Here is a 20,279-nt window from a genome sequence, read left to right as displayed (position 1 = left end):
GGTGGAGGATGGAAGATGGAGGATGGGTGGAGGATGGAAGAGGAGGGTGGGAGAGGAGGATGGAGGATGGGTGGAGGATGGAAGAGGAGGGTGGATAGGGAGGAGGAGGAGGAAGAGGGGAAGACACCATCGTCGTCATCCTCGTTACCTAGTTGCGCAAATAAACGCCGTTAGCGACCGAGGTGGCGGTGACGTCACCACGGTGCTTTGTGCCAGGCTAGGTACGCGTCGAGGAGGTCACGTGACGTGGACAGACCCCGGGCGTTATGGGTCGACTGACTGAGATGAGCGGCAGATGTACCACCTGTGCCACCCGTCATTCACCCACAGGGACGCGGCCGTCGTGATGATGTTCGCGACACTGCCGCTGATGATGCTGTTGATGATGATGCTGCTCATGATGATGATGGTTTTGATGCTGCTGCTGATTGTGATGATGATGGTTTTGATGATGCTGCTGATTGTGATGATGATAGTTTTGATGATGATGATGCTGATTGTGATGATGATGGTTTTAATGATGCTGCTGATTGTGATGATGATGGTCTTGGTGATGCTGCTGAGGCTGCTGAATGTGGTGATAATGATGGTTTTGATGAAGATGATGATGTTGCTGCTGCTGGTGATGCTGCTGCTGCTGGTGATGATGATGATGATAATGTTGCTGCTGATGATGATGGTGGTTTTGATGATGATGATGATGATGATGTTGCTGCTGCTGGTGATGCTGGCGAGGGCTGAGAGCGCGCACCGGTGACGTTGTTGTAGCAGGTGCTGTGCAGCTTGCCCATGTAGAACTCCATGCCGATGATGGCGAACATGAGGATAGCAAAGAAGAGGAGCAGCTCAATCTGCAGCAAGGGGATCATCGCCTTCATGATGGACTTGAGTACCACCTGCAGACCTGCACGGCATCAGCAGCACCATCGTCATCATCAGCAACAACAGTATCATCGGCGTCGTCATGAGCAGTTGCAGCAGCATCATCATCATTAGTAGCAAGCACAGCAGTATCGTCAGCAGTATCGTCAGCATCATCAGCAGCATCATCATCAGCACCATCGACATCATCAGCAGCATCATCAGCAGCAGCAACACCGTCATCAGCAGTAGCAGCAACATCATCAGCAGCACCATCGTTATCAGCAGTAGAAGCAGCAGGAGCAGCATGACCAGCAGCAGCAGTATCGTAATCAGTAGCAGCACCATCATTACCAGTAGCCGCATCATCGCCGTCATCATCAGCACCACCACCATCAATAGCTGAACAATCATCATTAGCAGCATCATTTTCATCAGCAGCAGCAAGCAGCACCATCATCAACATCAGCAGCATCATCATCAGTCGCAGCACCATCATCATCAGTAGCAGCATCATCGCCATCATCATCAGCATTACCATTATCAGTAGCAGCATCATTGTCATCATCAGTAGCAAACAGCACCATCATCATCAGCAGCAGAATCATCATCAGTAGCAAACAGCACCATTATCATCAGTAGCAGCAGAATCATCATCAGCAGCACCACTATCAGTCGCACATCATCATAAGCAGCACCATTAGCAAGCATCATCATCATCAGTAGCAGCATCATCGCCATCATCATCAGCAGCAGCATAATCAGCAGTTCATGCCGACACCATCATCTACATCATCGAACGCAGCCATCGAGATTGTGAGTGGCTAGAGACGGGAGAGTCTGATGGAGTGGGGGAGTGGGAGTGCGAGGGAGTGTGAGGGAGTGCGAGGAAGTGGGAGGGGGAGTGGGAGGGAGTGTGAGGGAGGGGGAGTGCGAGGAAGTGGGAGGGGGAGTGGGAGTGCGAGGGAGTGCGAGGGAGTACGAGGGAGTGTGAGGGAGTGCGAGGGAGGGGGAGTGCGAGGAAGTGGGAGGGGGAGTGGGAGGGAGTGTGAGGGAGTGCGAGGGAGTGGGAGTGCGAGAGAGTGGGAGGGGGAGTGGGAGGGAGTGTGAGGGAGTGCGAGGGAGTGGGAGTGCGAGGGAGTGGGAGTGTGAGGGAGTGCGAGGAAGTGGGAGGGGGAGTGGGAGGGAGTGTGAGGGAGTGCGAGGGAGTGGGAGTGCGAGAGAGTGGGAGGGGGAGGGGGAGGGAGTGTGAGGGAGTGCGAGGGAGTGGGAGTGCGAGGGAGTGGGAGTGTGAGGGAGTGCGAGGAAGTGGGAGGGGGAGTGGGAGGGAGTGTGAGGGAGTGCGAGGGAGTGGGCGAGGGAGTGGGAGGGGGAGTGTGAGGGAGTGCGAGGGAGTGGGAGTGCGAGGGAGTGGGAGTGGGAGTGTGAGGGAGTGCGAGGAAGTGGGAGGGGGAGTGGGAGGGAGTGTGAGGGAGTGCGAGGGAGTGTGAGGGAGGGGGGAGTGGGAGTGGGAGGGAGTGCGAGGGAGTGGGAGGGAGTGTGAGGGAGTGCGAGGGAGTGGGAGTGTGAGGGAGTGCGAGGGAGTGTGAGGGAGTGCGAGGGAGTGGGAGGGAGTGTGAGGGAGTGCGAGGGAGTGGGAGTGCGAGGAAGTGGGAGGGGGAGTGGGAGGGAGTGGGAGGGAGTGTGAGGGAGTGGGAGGGAGTGCGAGGGAGTGGGAGTGCGAGGGAGTGGGAGGGAGTGTGAGAAAGTGCGAGGGAGTGGGAGTGGGAGTGCGAGGGAGTGGGAGGGGGAGTGGGAGGGAGTGGGAGTGCGAGGGAGTGGGAGGGGGAGTGGGAGGGAGTGTCAGGGAGTGCGAGGGAGTGGGAGTGCGAGGGAGTGGGAGTGCGAGGGAGTGGGAGTGCGAGGGAGTGGGAGGGGGAGTGGGAGGGAGTGTGAGGAAGTGGGAGGGGGAGTGGGAGGGAGTGGGAGGGAGTGGGAGTGCGAGGAAGTGGGAGTGGGAGGGAGTGCGAGGAAGTGGGAGGGGGAGTGGGAGGGAGTGTGAGGGAGTGCGAGGGAGTGGGAGTGCGAGGGAGTGGGAGTGTGAGGGAGTGCGAGGAAGTGGGAGGGGAGTGGGAGGGAGTGTGAGGGAGTGCGAGGGAGTGGGAGTGCGAGGGAGTGGGAGTGTGAGGGAGTGCGAGGGAGTGTGAGGGAGTGCGAGGGAGTGGGAGGGAGTGTGAGGGAGTGCGAGGGAGTGCGAGGGAGTGGGAGTGCGAGGGAGTGGGAGTGGGAGGGAGTGTGAGGGAGTGCGAGGGAGTGGGAGTGCGAGGGAGTGTGAGGGAGTGCGAGGGAGTGGGAGTGGGAGGGAGTGTGAGGGAGTGGGAGTGTGAGGGAGTGCGAGGGAGTGGGAGGGAGTGGGAGTGCGAGGGAGTGGGAGGGGGAGTGGGAGGGAGTGTGAGGGAGTGCGAGGGAGTGTGAGGGAGGGGGAGTGCGAGGGAGTGGGAGGGGGAGTGTGAGGGAGTGCGAGGGAGTGGGAGTGTGAGGGAGTGCGAAAAAGTGGGAGGGGGAGTGGGAGGGAGTGTGAGGGAGTGCGAGGGAGTGGGAGTGGGAGGGAGTGTGAGGGAGTGCGAGGGAGTGGGAGGGGGAGTGGGAGTGCGAGGGAGTACGAGGGAGTGTGAGGGAGTGCGAGGGAGTACTTGGGATGCCTGACACGAGCTTGAGCGGCCGTAGCACTCTGACGGCACGCAGAGTGCGCAGGTCGTAGTAGCTGCCCATGTTAGCGAGCAGCCTGGCACGCACACAAAGACAAAGATCCCCCGTGTAGCATCACAGACTGTTGGGGAAAGTGCCGCGAGCGGGGAGCAGCACCGCTGAAGGGCGGCACGGCACACGAGGTGACGTCGACACACACCGACCTAGGGGAGGGCCCCAGGGCCGTGAGGTTCGTAGCGCGGCGCGCTCACCACCAACAACAACAACACCACCACCACCAACAACAACACCACCAACAACACCACCACCAACAACAACAACACCACCACCAACAACACCCCCACCAACACCCCCACCACCAACACCAACACCCCCACCAACACCACCACCAACACCCCCACCACCACCAACAACACCCCCACCAACACCCCCACCCCCACCAACACCCCCACCAACAACACCACAAACACCACCACCAACACCCCCACCAACACCCCCACCACCACCAACACCCCCAACAACACCCCCACCAACACCCCCACCACCAACACCAACACCCCCACCAACACCACCACCAACACCACCACCACCAACACCCCCACCAACACCCCCACCCCCAACACCCCCACCCCCACCAACACCCCCACCAACACCAACACCACCACCAACACCCCCACCAACACCCCCACCACCACCCCCAACACCCCCACCAACACCCCCACCAACACCCCCACCACCACCACCAACACCCCCACCACCAACACCCCCACCAACACCCCCACCAACACCACCACCACCAACACCCCCACCACCACCAACACCAACACCCCCACCAACACCAACACCCCCACCAACACCCCCACCACCACCACCAACACCCCCACCAACACCCCCACCAACACCAACAACACCACCAACACCCCCACCACCACCCCCAACACCCCCACCCCCACCAACACCCCCACCAACACCCCCACCACCAACACCCCCACCAACACCCCCACCAACACCAACAACACCACCAACACCCCCACCAACACCACCCCCAACACCCCACCCCCACCAACACCCCCACCACCAACACCACCACCACCAACACCACCACCACCAACACCACCACCACCAACACCACCACCAACACCAACACCAACACCACCACCACCAACACCACCACCAACATCACCACCACCAACATCACCACCAACACCACCACCAACACCACCACCACCAACACCACCACCAACACCACCAACACCACCACCACCAACACCACCAACACCAACACCACCAACACCACCACCACCAACACCCCCACCACCACCACCACCAACACCCCCACCACCACCAACACCCCCACCACCACCAACACCACCACCAACACCAACACCCCCATCAACACCCCCACCCACACCCCCACCTACACAACACCCCCACCACCACCACCAACACCACCACCACCAACACCCCCACCAACACCCCCACCAACACCACCACCAACACCCCCACCAACACCCACACCAACACCAACACCCCTGGCCACTTGCCACTCGGTGACGTCACCACGGCGCCAGTGCCAGGCCAGGTGCACTTTGAGGCCACGCGCAGCGGCGAGGCAGGGGGTCTCGGGACAGACCCAGCAGGTGCCACGGGTTGGCCGAGTGAGATGACCACTGGTAGAGGCACCACCAGCTGTACCCCTACCGTGCCAGGCTAGGTGCAGGAGGTCTCGGGACAGACCCAGCAGGTGCCACGGGTTGGCCGACTGAGATGACCACTGGTAGAGGCACCATCAGCTGTACCCCCTACTGTGCCAACTCGCTGTGTTTTTGCCGCCCAGCGCTCCACTCGTTGTTGTGAGCGTCGCCCCTCTGTCCTCCGCTGCTGCTGGAGGGCGACTGCCTCCCACAGAGGCCGATCTTGACACCGCCGGTACCAGTCTTCGGCAAGTCTACCCAGTTCCACATCCTCCCGTACCGTATTAGTCTCTAGCCCGTGTCGTGATCGTTTAGCCCTCTCTGTCCGGCCAAACAGAAGCTGCTTGGGCATGCGGTGGCTGGGCATGCGGGCTACGTGACCCAGCCAATGCAGCCTTGCCTGCCGGAGGAACTCACCGATGGGAATGTGTCCAGATCTTTCAAGGATTTGGGAGCTCCTCACACAATCCAACCTGGTTAAACCCAGGATGGATTGTAGACATGCCAGTCTGAATGTTGGTAACCAGCGCAGATGTTTAATTAGCGAGGTCCACGTTTCAAAAGCATAGAGGAAGAAGGGCATCACTATAGCCGAGAAATACCAGTGTGGTGTGAGTGTGGTGTGGTGTGAGTGTGGTGTGAGTGTGGTGTGGGTGTGGTGTGTAGAGAAGAGGGTTTATTTTTGTGCTCGTGACCGGGTCGTGGATGCGTCCTGATTTTCAATCGAGCGACGGCGGCGGGAGCGGAGAGAGAGAGACGAGAGAACAAGGACACGCACACAAAGACAAAGACCCCCCGCCTAGCCTCAACACACTGTCGGGGCAAGTACTGTTTGCGAGCGCCTACGGCACGGTACACGAGGGGGTGGGTGACCAGCATCGCGCCCGACGGCCTTTGTCTCCCCGGTAACGATGTTTACACACTGCACCGGGTACGCATTTGAGGCTGCATCTACCTAGCGGAGGCACATGACCTCTTCAGATAATCGTCACCGGCGCTGGCCGTGAGCGGAGCACAGCGGAGCACAGCGCGCGAACCGCCGTGCCACTACCGTGCCACTACCGTGCCACCGCCGTGCCACTGCCGTGCCACTACCGTGTCACCGCCGTGCCACTGCCGTGCCACTGCCATGCCACCGCCGTGCCACTACCGTGCCACTGCCGTGCCACTACCGTGCCACCGCCGTGCCACTGCTCCCCATGGCCACCAACGACAGCTCATCGAAGTGGCGGCTCATCATCATCATCACTCACAGTGGAGGTGTTTGTGGGAGAGATCGTGTAAATATATAAATGTGTCGTTAAACCCGCCACCACCCGACACAGCCAACTAGTAAGGGTTGTCACGTAAACAGAACGTGCCAATTCGTCACTAGTACAGCACTAGTGTATAGTGTAGTGTATTGTGTGTAGTGTATAGTGTATAGTAGTGTAGTGTATAGTAGTGTATTGTATAGTAGTGTATTGTAGTGTATAATAGTGTATAGTGTAGTACAGTACAGCACCAGTGTATAGTGTAGTGTATAGTGTGGTGTATAGTGTATAGTAGTGTATAGTGTAGTAAACTAGTACAGCACTAACCGGTGTGTTGGAGAGCCAAGCCACAACATACAACGTTTCACCAGTAATTACAACTTGCTTCATCAGGCGACAGCAAGATTTGTGGAGAACTCCACCTGTTTCGTTACGAAATCATCATCATCATCACGTGGAAATGTATAGCAGCAGCCAAATGTGGAGCGAAAAACCGGAGGACCCGGAGAAAAATCCACGCGACCACGGGGAGAGAGAGACGCAAACTCCAAATATACAGTGGCAGGCATCTGGGTCCGGATCGAACCCACGACCTCCTGTGTACCAGGCGAGGTAGTTAACATCTCATAGCCGTCACCACCACCACTCTGCTGGCATACCTGGCACGACCCTCCTGAAAACAAGTCACGAGACTCAGAGAGACTCTCTCCTGGGTGAACGAGCAAAACGATGACATCAATAATAAATAAATAAGAGTAAAAGAACAATCAACGCCTTTAACTTGAAATGGAACGCGCGAAAGTGAGAGAACGCCTCGTGGGCTATAGATATTTTGTGAAAAGGTCTCAGGGGGATAGGCGTCACCGCACAAAGCCTTGGCCTACTTTAACTGCAACCGCCCTTGGTTGTACAGCGCTAACAAAATGCAATTATAACGATAACCCTGAGGCATCGGGCAATCCGCTGCTGGATGAAGGCCTCGCCACGCCGTGCCGGTCTCATGGGGGCTGTCTGACCGTAATTCACCGCACTGCTTCGGTGCGCATTCGTGATGCCGAGGGCTGCCTGGGACCGGCTCCGTGAGCGATCGGCGTCGCTGCTGTTGGCGGTCGTAGCCGGGAATCGATCTCAGGTGGCCGGGTTCGTAGCGCGAGGCGCTGACCGCACACCCACACGCACACACACGCACACAAATGCACGTGCGCACACACGCACACACACACCATATACACACACCCCCGCATACCACATGCACACACACGGTACGCACACATCACACACGGTACGCACACATCACACACGGTACGCACACACACACGCACACACAAACGCACACACACATCACGCACACACAGACACACGCACACACGCACACACGCCCACCAACAGTGCGAAAAAGCCACGCGCCACTTCCCATCAGCATCCCCTCACCCGGAAGCGGGGAACCATGGTAACGGGTCGCCATGGCAACCAACAATGGGGTGCACAGGCATCGCCATGGAGACTGGGGGAGAGGATGATGGAGACGACCATGCCAGAACAGAGGTTTTTCTCCTCTTAAAACGCACACGCGGTCAGTGTGATCCACTTTTCACGTGGGCATTTAGGGACTGGCGCTCGCTTGCTGGGTATAGACCTGCAGAGCTAGTGGTGGAAATTCCACATTCCTATGGCGGGGATAGTATTTCTATCGGATAACTGCTCTTTACTTTTCTCCGCAAAGTTACCACCACCGCCATCACCGCCACCACCACCACTACCATCGACGCCACCATCACCGCCACCACCATCACCGCCACCGCCACCACCATCACCGCCACCACCATCACCGCCACCAACATCACCGCCACCACCACCCACCACCCCCGACACCACCACCGACACCACCACCATCAACGCCACCCCCACCGCCACCACCGCCACCACCACCGCTAACGCCACCACCACCGCCACCACCATCGACACCACCACCATCGACACCACCACCATCAACACCACCACCGCCGCCACCACCACCATCAAACCACCACCACTACCACCATCGACCCCACCACCACCGCCACCACCACCATCGACACCACCACCATCGACACCACCACCATCAACACCACCACCGCCGCCACCACCACCATCAACACCACCACCACTACCACCATCGACCCCACCACCATCGACACCACCACCATCAACACCACCACCGCCGCCACCACCACCATCAACACCACCACCACTACCACCATCGACCCCACCACCATCGACACCACCACCATCGACACCACCACCATCGACCCCACCACCATCAACACCACCACCATCGACACCACCACCATCGACACCACCACCATCAACACCACCACCGCCGCCACCACCACCATCAACACCACCACCACTACCACCATCGACCCCACCACCATCGACACCACCACCATCAACACCACCACCATCGACCCCACCACCATCGACACCACCACCATCGACACCACCACCATCGACCCCACCACCATCAACACCACCACCATCGACACCACCACCATCGACACCACCACCATCAACACCACCACCGCCGCCACCACCACCATCAACACCACCACCACTACCACCATCGACCCACCACCATCGACACCACCACCATCGACACCACCACATCGACCCCACCACCATCGACACCACCACCATCGCCCCACCACCATCGACACCACCACCACTACCACCATCGACACCACCACCATCGACCCCACCACCATCGACACCACCCATCGACACCACCACCACCACCACCATCGACACCACCACCATCGACCACCACCATCGACACCACCACCATCGACCCCACCACCATCGACACCACCATCAACACCACCACCATCGACACCACCACCATCGACCCCACCACCATCGACCCACCACCATCAACACACCACCATCGACCACCACCATCGACACCACCACCATCAACACCACCACCGCCGCCACCACCACCATCAACACCACCACTACCACCATCGACCCCACCACCATCGACACCACCACCATCGACACACCACCATCGACCCCACCACCATCGACACCACCACCATCGACCCCACCACCATCGACACCACCACCACTACCACCATCGACACCACCACCATCGACACCACCACCATCGACCCCACCACCATCGACACCACCACCATCGACACCACCACCATCGACACCACCACCATCGACACCACCACCATCGACACCACCACCATCGACACCACCACCATCGACACCACCACCATCGACACCACCACCATCGACACCACCACCACTACCACCATCGCCACCACCACCATCGACACCACCACCACCACCACCATCGACACCACCACCATCGACACCACCACCATCGACACCACCACCATCGACACCACCACCATCGACACCACCACCATCGACACCACCACCATCGACACCACCACCATCGACACCACCACCATCGACACCACCACCATCGACACCACCACCATCGACACCACCACCACTACCACCATCGACACCACCACCATCGACACCACCACCATCGACACCACCACCATCGACACCACCACCATCGACACCACCACCATCGACACCACCACCATCGACACCACCACCATCGACACCACCACCATCGACACCACCACCGCCACAAACAATCACCACTGGCACGACGCCGGGTGCATCGTTCGCGAGCTCCATTATTTTGGCGGAAAAAAAAAGAAACGAAATAAAACGACGCCCTGCGGAGTGAATTTGTTGATAGTGAGAAGACATTCTCCTTCTCGCTAAATTACATCTCCCTCTCTCCCTTCACCGAATGCCAACGGTTATTTAATCTCTCTCTCTCTCTCTGGAGAGAAAAGTCAACGCGGTCCGTCAGCGCTCGTACACGGAGGGAGACAACCTCCGGCTTGTCCCGCTGAGTTTCCCACTCGTCCATCCGTGGAGTCGAAGGTGGGAAACATCCCCCCCCCCCACGATAATTACATCTATGACGCCAGCAGGCTCCGCCCGTCACCTCCCGTCCAGCGGCACACGTGGACTTCCTATTCTCCCGACCATTTTACTGCCGTCCGATTGCTCGAGCGGTCTCAACCGACGATCGGTCGAGTGATTGATCGCTCAAGTCAGGGGCAGATGAAGATATTTCTCAGGTAGTCTGCAGTGTACTTAATTCATTGAGTAGTCGGGACAGTAATAGGTTTCTCAAGTAATGAATCAAGTAATCTCCAGTGTAGTTGATTAATTAAGTAATCGGGAGATAAAGAGATTGTTTAAGTCATCGGTAGAGTAATAGGTTACTTAAGTAATCTGCGGTGCAATCGATTAATCACGTAATTAGTCGAGTAATATATTTCTTACACAATTGGTAGAATAATTAATTACTGTAATTTGTATAACACCGCAATCGGTTACTTTTGTCATCGGTAGAGTGATCTAATTACCAGAGTAATCTTTAGAATACTTGGATTACTAGAGTAATCTGACATTTTCTTGCCGTGGTTTTCACACCTGATGATGATTGCTTGTGTTGCAATCGAAACGTCGTGATAATTTTATTGTTTTATATTTTTATTATTTTATTATTTCCCTTCTATGCGACTTCACCGAAAGAACCATGAATATATAGTAATCTCGATCATCTTCTGATTACTCGAGTAATCGGTATAGTAATCCGATTACTCACGCAATTTGTTGAGTAATCGTATCACTTGAGCAATCGGAAGCGTAATCTGATTACCACAGTAATTGGATCAACAGAGTGATGGCATTCCAGGCCGGCTCTGTCGTCAATGGCTCAGCTGTAGCGGTCAGCGAGGAGCCGGTCACCTTTACAAGAGGATATTGCTTGGACCTTCCCGAACGGAACAGCACACAAAGACAAAGAGTCCCTGTGTAGCCTTAACAAGATTGCTGGGGCAAGTGCTGTTAGTAGCGTGTAGCACCTACCAAGTCCGGCACTGTGGCACACGAGGGGGGGGGGGGGTTGGGTTGCCAGCACCACGCCCGCAGCGGCGACGTTTTATAACATCACTCCAGGTATTCATTTGAGGCCGAGTCGACCTAGGGGAGGCCCAGGACCAGTTCAGATAATCGCCACTGGTGTTGGTGCCCGTGAGCCGGAATTGATCTCGGGTCGGCTGGTTTGTGGAGCAGCGCGCTAACCGCTGTGCCACCGCTCCCCAACAACACTCGGTGTGACACACTCGTGCAGCAGCAGCAGCAACATTTCACACTCGCACAGAGACAATTAAATATTTATCCGCATCATTATCGCCGTCACAGTTGGGACCCGTCGATGCTCTATAGATAATAAAGTGATGGGGGGTTAAATGTTTTTTCTCCTAATTTTCGTTCACCACGTTAATCTCACGAATCGGGCGGGAAGTGTCACATCACACTCAGAGCAGGCGACAGGCACGGGGCACAGCCCCTGCAACTTGCGTCGCTGGCGACCGCCGCTGGCGGAGGCGACCCCCCCCCCCCTCTCCGCTCGAGATCCGCGCTTTGGGGGAAGCCCCTGCCACGGGATACAGGGTGGCCCCGCTTCTTCCGTCAGACGGGCTCGTTCGTGTTCTCAGAATGGACCAAGGACCGTATACCAAACATTGCCCCGAAGGTGGACACCACCGGGCAAAAGGAAACTCCGGGAGACCCGAGACCACCTGGCACAAGACCGTGAAGGAGGAGCTGGCATCGGCGATCGGCCTCTCTTTGGGCGAGGCTCAACATGTTGCTAAGGGCAGGCCTCATGTCTCATAGGGGATGAAGAAGATTAACTAAGTAAGCGATACCCACGCTGTATCCCGCCGCCACGCGCGGCTCGCTGATCACAGACTGACTGCGGTTGGAAGCCGTTGACGCCGCCGGGTGGACAGAGGCGGCGGCTGGGGTGGTGGGCTTCAGAAACTTGTCGAGATGGACTCGAACCGGATGGCAAGTCAAACACACTGGCACCACCACCGTGGCGAGGAGATGTTAACTTCCTCGCCTGGCGTACAGGAGGTTGCGAGTTTGATCCCGACCCTGACGCCTGCTGCTGTATATTTGGAGTTTGCACGTTCTCCCCGCAATCGCGTGGATTATTCTCCACATTTAGCATCAGCATCAGGCGTGTAGACTCTTTGGCTGCTGCGATAAATATCCACGTGATGATGATGATGATGATAATCCACTTCGTTGAGTTATCATTTGTGATAGCCATGTTCACTTCTTAAAAAGAGCTACATCGCTCAGTGGGCCTTACACCTGGTACATTTAAAATAGTTTAAAGTTTAAACCGCTGTGGCAGCGTCCATGTCCTAATTTCTCTCTCTGTCTAAATCAGTTCAAGCCTCCCGTACACCACGTGACTTCTGTGCGTGCCCCCCCACCACTCTGAACCCCTCCCCTCAACCCCAACCACAACCCCGCCCACTGTGACAACAGACGCTGCTCCTCCGTGAAGCTCGCTGCTGCTGCTCGCTCCTTCCTCCCTCCCCTCTCATCATCCTCATCATCATCACCCTTTCATCATCACCATTATCACCATCACTCTCTCATCATCACCATCATCACCATCACTCTCTCATCATCATCACCCTCTCATCATCACCTTCTCATCATCATCATCATCATCACCCTCTCATCATCACCATCTCATCATCATCACCCTCTCATCATCATCACCACCATCACAATCTCATAATCATCATCACCCTATAATCACCACCACCACCACTACCACCACCATCACCCTCTCATCATCATCATCTCATCACCATCACTCTCTCATCACCATCACCCTCTCATCATCATTATCCCCTTCTCATCATCATTATCACCTTCTCATCATCACCATCTCTTTACCATCACCCTCTCATCATCATCATCACCATCACCCTCTCATCATCACCATCACCCTCTCATCATCACCATCACCCTCTCATCATCACCATCACCCTCTCATCATTACCTATCACCCTCTCATCATCACCATCACCCTCTCATCATCATCACCATCACCCTCTCATCATCATCACCATCACCCTCTCATCATCATCATCACCCTCTCATCATCACCATCACCCTCTCATCATCACTATCCCATCATCATCACTTTCTCATCACCACCACCACTACCACCACCATCACACTCTGATAATCATCATCACCCTACAATCACCCTCTCATCAGCATCATCACCATCTCATCATCATCACCACCATCCTTTCATCATCATCACCACCCACTCATCATCCCTAAGATCTTAGCCCGGTCACCCCCCTCCCCTCCTCCCCCCACCTCCTCCACCTCTTCCCCCTTCCTGCACCACCACTCCTCCTCTACGTTTTTACCCTCCTTCCCGGTCTTGTACCAGAGCAGGTTAAATGTTGAATTGTAGTAATAATAATAATGATGCATTATCATTGCCAATCCACTGCTGGATTCATGCCCCCCCCCCCCCCCCATGACGTGTCGGGCATCAGGGTTGTTTTGAGCGTACTTCACCACGCCGGTCAGCACCCTTGAGGTGATGGCCGGGGCAGTTTCAGCTGAGATCACTCACGACTGGCGTTGGCCGTGGACCTGGGAATCAAACCCTGCGTAGGCCGGCCTCGTAGCGCAAAGCCCTTAACAGCTGCGCCACCGCTCCCTGCCCGCCACCACCTCTGTGCATAATCACAACAACAGTTGCCGTGACGAACTCGCTATTGTTACGACGCCCCTCATAAACAAAAGGACTCTCATCCTGTCCACCTGTCGCCATCACCTGCGGGCCTTGCCTCTTTGTTCGGCACAAGAGGCGACGGACGCGTTAATAAGTTATGCCACGTGATGATGCCCTGCGGCAGTTTTGTCTCGGAAGAAGAAGCGCCGGTCGGCAAATGGGCCGGACATGAACAGCCATCACCACCGCTGCTGCCACCATCACCAGCAGTAGCAGCAGGCTGATGCTGCCGGCAAGCCGGCACCATCAGCCATTCCCCCAAGCTCTGCAGTCCTCTGTATATATCCCATCAAGGTCCTTCAGATCTTCCGGTCTCCGACTGCTCGGCACTCCCAGGTCGCGCTCTTTTGGTGACCGGGCCTTTGTTAGCGTGGCGCCGAAACCTCGGATCGCCTTGCCACTTGAAATCAGGGCAATCGGAGTCGGTAGATTCAAGTCCGCTTTGAAACCCCATCTCTTTAAAGTGGCCTTGCCTCTCGAGTTCGGCCGGTTGCCCCCTGGTTCTGTCATTGTCTCCTGCTCTTCATGCGTTGCGCACTGCTGGCTATGAGAATGGTTGTTGTTGTTATTGTATATTACGATGTGCGGGAGGAAACCGGGGTGGCCACAGAAAACCCACCGCGCGCAACGAGGAAATCGTCGCTCAAGAGTCTATCCCACGCAGAAGGGACAGGAGATTTTAGTCCGCACTGCGCCGAGCCGCCTCTCCTCCCGGCGAGCGAGGGAGCGGACGGACAACGCAGGGTGGACACGCACACGGACATCCGGACGGACACACGGGCGGGCAGGCGGACAGACAAACGGACAGACGTAAAGACACACAGACACACGGACAACCACACACACACGGACGGCCCAAAACTAAAATCGCAAGCAAGTGGAAGCATGAGACAAAGGGACGGACCACATCGTTCTAATCACCTAATAGGGCCACATTGGTGCTTGCCAGCTCGCTGAACGCTGATTTTGCGAGAGAGAGAGTGAGAGTGGAGTGAGTGTCAGAGTGAAAGAGTGAAACGGTGAGAGAGTGAAACGGTGAGAGAGCGACTGAGTCAGCCGAACCTCGACGGGCGATGAAGCGAATTGCGGCCTCCATTGTCTCATGCGCACGCGACGCAGATCGCCTCCCCCCCCGCACCCCCTCACCCCCCCCCCCATCACCCCATCACAATCCCCCTACCACCTCCCCACAACGCCCCAACCAACACCACACCCCCCACCACCACCCCACCACCTACCAAGGATGTCCCCACGTGTAGCCCGCACGCGCAGATGGCAGAGGCAGTGCTGCTGCTGTGAGTCATTCATCGCCGAGACCATCGCCAACTCACTCCGCTAGAGAGGACCCCGTTTAATGACAACTCGGTCTCTGTGCCAGTCTGTGGGTCTCTGTGTGAGTCTGTGGGTCTCTGTGCGAGTCTGTGGGTCTCTGCGCGAGTCTGTGGGTCTCTGTGCGAGTCTGTGGGTCTTTGTGCGAGTCTATGGGTCTCCTTGTGTGTCTGTGGGTCTCTGTGCGAGTCTGTGGGTCTCTGTGCGAGTCTGTGAGTCTCTGTGCGAGTCTGTGGGCCTTTGTGTGAGTCTGTGGGTCTTTATGCGCATCTGTGGGTTTCTGTTTGAGTCAATGTGTAATCAAAATTACCCACAGACTCACAGCCTCGGTGTAAATCAACTGCTGGATGACGGCTTCTCCCACAGCTTCTCAGTCACATGGGGGAAGGGTGGGAGTTGTTTATCACCATACTTCACCACGCCGGCGTGCTAACCGATGCACCGCGGCGGAGTCCCACGTGACTGCTGAGAGCGGAGTGCGCGTGCTCGGATTCATCATCGGGGCGGCCAACTATTCTGGGAAATATTTTTCATTACTTTTTCAAATCTATCCGATTATTAAAATCTCGACGACTGCTTTCAATTGTCACCGGGGGGTCACCGGGGGGGGAGGGGTGCAGAGGGGTGGGGGGGGGAGATTGATGCCAACTCCCGCAGAGGTCACCCGGCAAAGTCCGGGACAGTTGGCAACCCTCCATCGACTGCAGCTCCAGCGGTGAGCCGCCCCCCTTCTCTCTCTCCGGGTGAGAGGAGACGAAATCCCGCGACCTCGGCGGCCCGGCAAGGTCACTGCCACACTGTACGTGACCCCTGACCCCTGATCCCTCTCTCGCGCGCGGCACCGGGAGATGCTTAGCGCTACCGGACATCTGTGCCAAAACAGAGTGCTTCACGGCTCATCGGATTCTTCCAGCGCAAACAAACATATTCAGATTCAAATGTCAAATGTGTACCGCGATGCCCGCGGCACGCGATGGCAGAACTCAACGAGGATGCCCACGGGATGCTGAGATCGCGTGGCGGAGTCGCAACCCAAACCCCCCCCCCCCCCCCCCCCCGAGTGGCAACCCAAACCCCCCCCTCCTGCCGAGCGGCAGCTGTCCCTGCGTGGCTAAGCCGATGTGCACAGCACACGACCCGAGTTCATACTTGGGCTGCCACGACAAGAAACATGTACGCTGATCACCCTACGAATAACCCAACCGGTAATGGATATCCATTATAATTCATATGCATACATTAACCCCCCCCCCCTCCAACACACAACCGGTAGGTGCTGAACTAGTCACGTTTTGTTCACGTGACAAACTCTCACTTAATCGGCTGTATCTGACAGTGGCGGGTTTAACGACACATTTATATTTAAGCAATCAAACCCAAGAAAAATCTACTGTGGATAATATATATACACTTCACGATTCATAATGAGTTTCGGTTTTGGTGAGATCGACGTATGGGTATAATGTCATCACTATTTTGTTGTTGTTGGCACGAAAAGCCCTCTACCACCCAGCGGCAGAGATCATTAACATCGAGTTGGAACGCCGTGGGCGAATATGCCGATTGATTTTGGCTCATCAGCAAACAACCTGGAGGAGGAGTCATGTCTAAAAATCCAAGCAACATTTTGGACTCTAGTAAATAAAACGACGTTTCGTTGGACTGAATACGACACCACCATCAGCTGTTTAACAAAGGTTCAGCTCTCCTTGCGTGCATGCACGTACTACATTGAACTTTTTTCGCACCGTACATAGACAATCGTGCTCATCGGAGATGCAGTGTTGAGGGGGCGGCCACAACGCAGGATCGACCTCGACCCATTCCAACATCAAACACATTCACAACCAGGACTCCATGTCAACTCCAGTAGGATTACCAACCCCAACACAGACCCCCACCACAACACAGACCCCCACCACAACACAGACCCCCACCACAACACAGACCCTCACCATAACACAGACCCCCACCACAACACAGACCCCCACCACAACAGCCAGGTTGCCGTGGGAACACTGCCGGGTTGTTAGTCTTTTTTTCTTTCCCTGGCCCCAACGCATCCCCTACCCGGTAACGACGACCACGAAGTCCATCACGTTCCATCCGTTGCGCAGGTAAGAGCCCTTGTGCAGTAGGAAGCCCAGCGCCAGGATCTTGATGCCCGCCTCGAAGCAGAAGATGGCGATGAAGTATGGCTCTGTCTCCTCCTGCAGACGCCGTGGGAGATGGAGGGAGGGGGAGGGATAGACAGAGCGAGAGAAAGTCAGTCACATCACCATCGTTGTCATCGTCATCATTGTCACTGTGCTAATTGCACCTCCGATTAGCACGGTTGGCTACGTACGGTGCGAAAGAAGTTCAACATACGTATACATACATACTGCCCACAGACTAACACTACCCATAGACTCAACACTGCCCATAGACTCAACACTGCCCATCGACTCAACACTGCCCATCGACTCAACACTGCCCATCGACTCAACACTGCCCATCGACTCAACACTGCCCATAGACTCAACACTGCCCATAGACTCAACACTGTCCATAGACTAACACTACCCATAGACTCAACACTGCCCACAGACTAACACTACCCATAGACTCAACACTGCCCATAGACTCAACACCGCCCATAGACTCAACACCGCCCATAGACTCAACACTGCCCATAGACTCAACACTGCACCTCCGATTAGCACGGTTGGCTACGTGTGATGCGAAAGAAGATCAACTTACACACAAACATACGGAGAGAGCGAGAGAGTGAAAGTCACATCACCATCGTTGCCATTATATTTGCCATCATCATCGTAGACATCATCATCGTAGTCATCATCATTGCCACCCTCATCATCGTGATCCTCAAGGGTGGTAGTATCTCAGTCTAAAACTAAACTACTTTTACTTCACCAGATGTAAGGCCCCACTGAGCTACGTTGCCCTCTTTCTGAAGTGACTTGGCCAACTTTAATGGTAACATCGAGCAACTGCTGTCACAGCGCCTGGTACAAAATGGACACCAACTACCCCGCCGCCGACAGACCTTCAGGCCATGCTACCAGACCCCGTGTGCAAGATGCCGTGTCACAAGATTATGCACGACCCCTGCCAAGCCTTGCCCCCCCCCCCCTCAGTTGCCAGAATATTGGTCCCTGGCCAGGAGCTCCCTGGGACAGGAGCTCCCTGGACAGGAGCTCCCTGGGAGAGGATCTCTATGGACAGGATCTCGCTTCTTATTCTTCTTCTTCACTCTCCAGTCCGGATATGAAAACCGCCTCCCTGATGTCAGCAAAATCACCGATTCTGGTCTTCAGGCCTTCGAATGCCCAGCGCACGCACACACGGGGTATCTCCTAACGTCACCACACGCCTTGTAGTGTCTTTGAGCTGCAGTGAACCCAATTATTATGCTGATCAGATGTACTAATGTTGTTCACAATTGCACCCAATACAAAACAAACGGTTGTACCTGTGAGCCGTCTAGATGCAGACAGAGATGCGAGGGGAGGGATTTAGAGTGGGGGTGGCCACGCAGACACCACGTGGCGTACGGGAGGCTCGATCCGATTCAGATAGTCTCCAGATTCTGTGTTATTGATAAATAATGTACTTACGTGTTCATTAAGGCAGTGGTTCAGCATAACCTGGGGTGCACGCACTCCCTGGGGGTGCGAGATGCCCTTTCTACGGGGAGCGAGCCATGGCCAGATTTGTTTAGAAGGTAAATAATCAAAAACACCAATGAAGCACGGGCACGTTAAATTACAGCTGACTTTGTTTCATCAAACCCTGTGTATTTATTAACATTATAGTGCACGCCTGCAGTAAAGGTCAACAACTGCATTAAAGGTGTATTTTTGTTAAATTCATAATTTGTACTGAAAATATTTATTAGCTAATTAGTACAATTTGTACTCGCTATTTTATTAATTTCACTCGTCATTTATTCAAAGATGCAAATCGATTATACGAGTCGGCCTGTTGCCCTGTCTGTAGCACGAAACCTCTGATGCTGCTGCTTGTGTTGCTTTAATTCAACAGCAGGAAGTTGAACCTGCTTAGGCCCCACCACTTCCTCTTTAGGCCCCACTACTTCCTGTTTAGGACCCGCCCCTTCCTGTCTAGGCCTCGCCCCTTCCTCTTTAGGCCCCACCATTTCCTGTTTAGGCCCCGCCCACTTGCTCCTTAGACCCCTTCCCGATAAGGCCCCACCACTTCCTAACCACTGTGCCCCCCCCCCCCCCCCCGTGACACGAGGCTGGGTTGGTTTGGGCAGCGGGGAGCGTTGTTTTGGCTATGGGGGTGGGCAGGTTCAGCGGCGGAGGGGGGAGGTCAGTGGGGGAGGGAGTGGTGGATTCGTGGGAGCACTTTGCGGCAACAGGCCGCGTCACCTCCGACAGTCACGAGAGACAAGCGGTCGCCAGCCTCTTGCCGCGCGTGTTGCATCGCTGACGATTGCGCAACAGCCAACGCTGACGATTGCGCAACAGCCGTGCTTGCACGGACGGGCGAACGGGTGGACGGACGGGCAGACAGGAGGGCAACGAACACAAAAAAGAAGCAATGAAATCTCGCGGTTTCTGGCGGTGGCTGTTAAATGGAGCGTGCCGGTGGCTGTGTGCGGATTGTTTTGTTCATTTTTTTGGGTTGCCAGCGGGCGGGGGGGGGGGGTGGTGGCAGGATGCGGGGGGGGGGGAAGGATCTATGAGTGACAGAACCGCGCGGAGGGGA

The 20,279-nt window shown here is 55.9% G+C and overlaps 1 protein-coding gene across 5 annotated transcripts in view; it reads right to left on the bottom strand.

The window, feature by feature from the left end:
• The window catches only part of LOC133360234 (voltage-dependent P/Q-type calcium channel subunit alpha-1A-like), a 108,165-nt gene that overhangs the window by 84,615 nt on the left and 3,271 nt on the right, over positions 1-20,279 (bottom strand). For all 5 annotated transcript variants that reach the window (XM_061578874.1, XM_061578877.1, XM_061578875.1 and 2 more), the window contains exons 3-5: positions 17,613-17,752; positions 3,534-3,625; positions 752-904 (exon numbers count right to left, since the gene is read on the bottom strand). In XM_061578874.1, coding sequence (XP_061434858.1) covers positions 752-904; positions 3,534-3,625; positions 17,613-17,752 — 385 coding nt within the window. The remainder of the gene's footprint in view (positions 1-751; positions 905-3,533; positions 3,626-17,612; positions 17,753-20,279) is intronic.

This window comes from Lethenteron reissneri, chromosome 67 (genome assembly GCF_015708825.2).
Source record: "Lethenteron reissneri isolate LAM-NWPU_2019-01 chromosome 67, ASM1570882v1, whole genome shotgun sequence".
Lineage (NCBI taxonomy): Eukaryota > Metazoa > Chordata > Hyperoartia > Petromyzontiformes > Petromyzontidae > Lethenteron > Lethenteron reissneri.
This window is presented reverse-complemented; position numbering and strand designations above follow the sequence as displayed.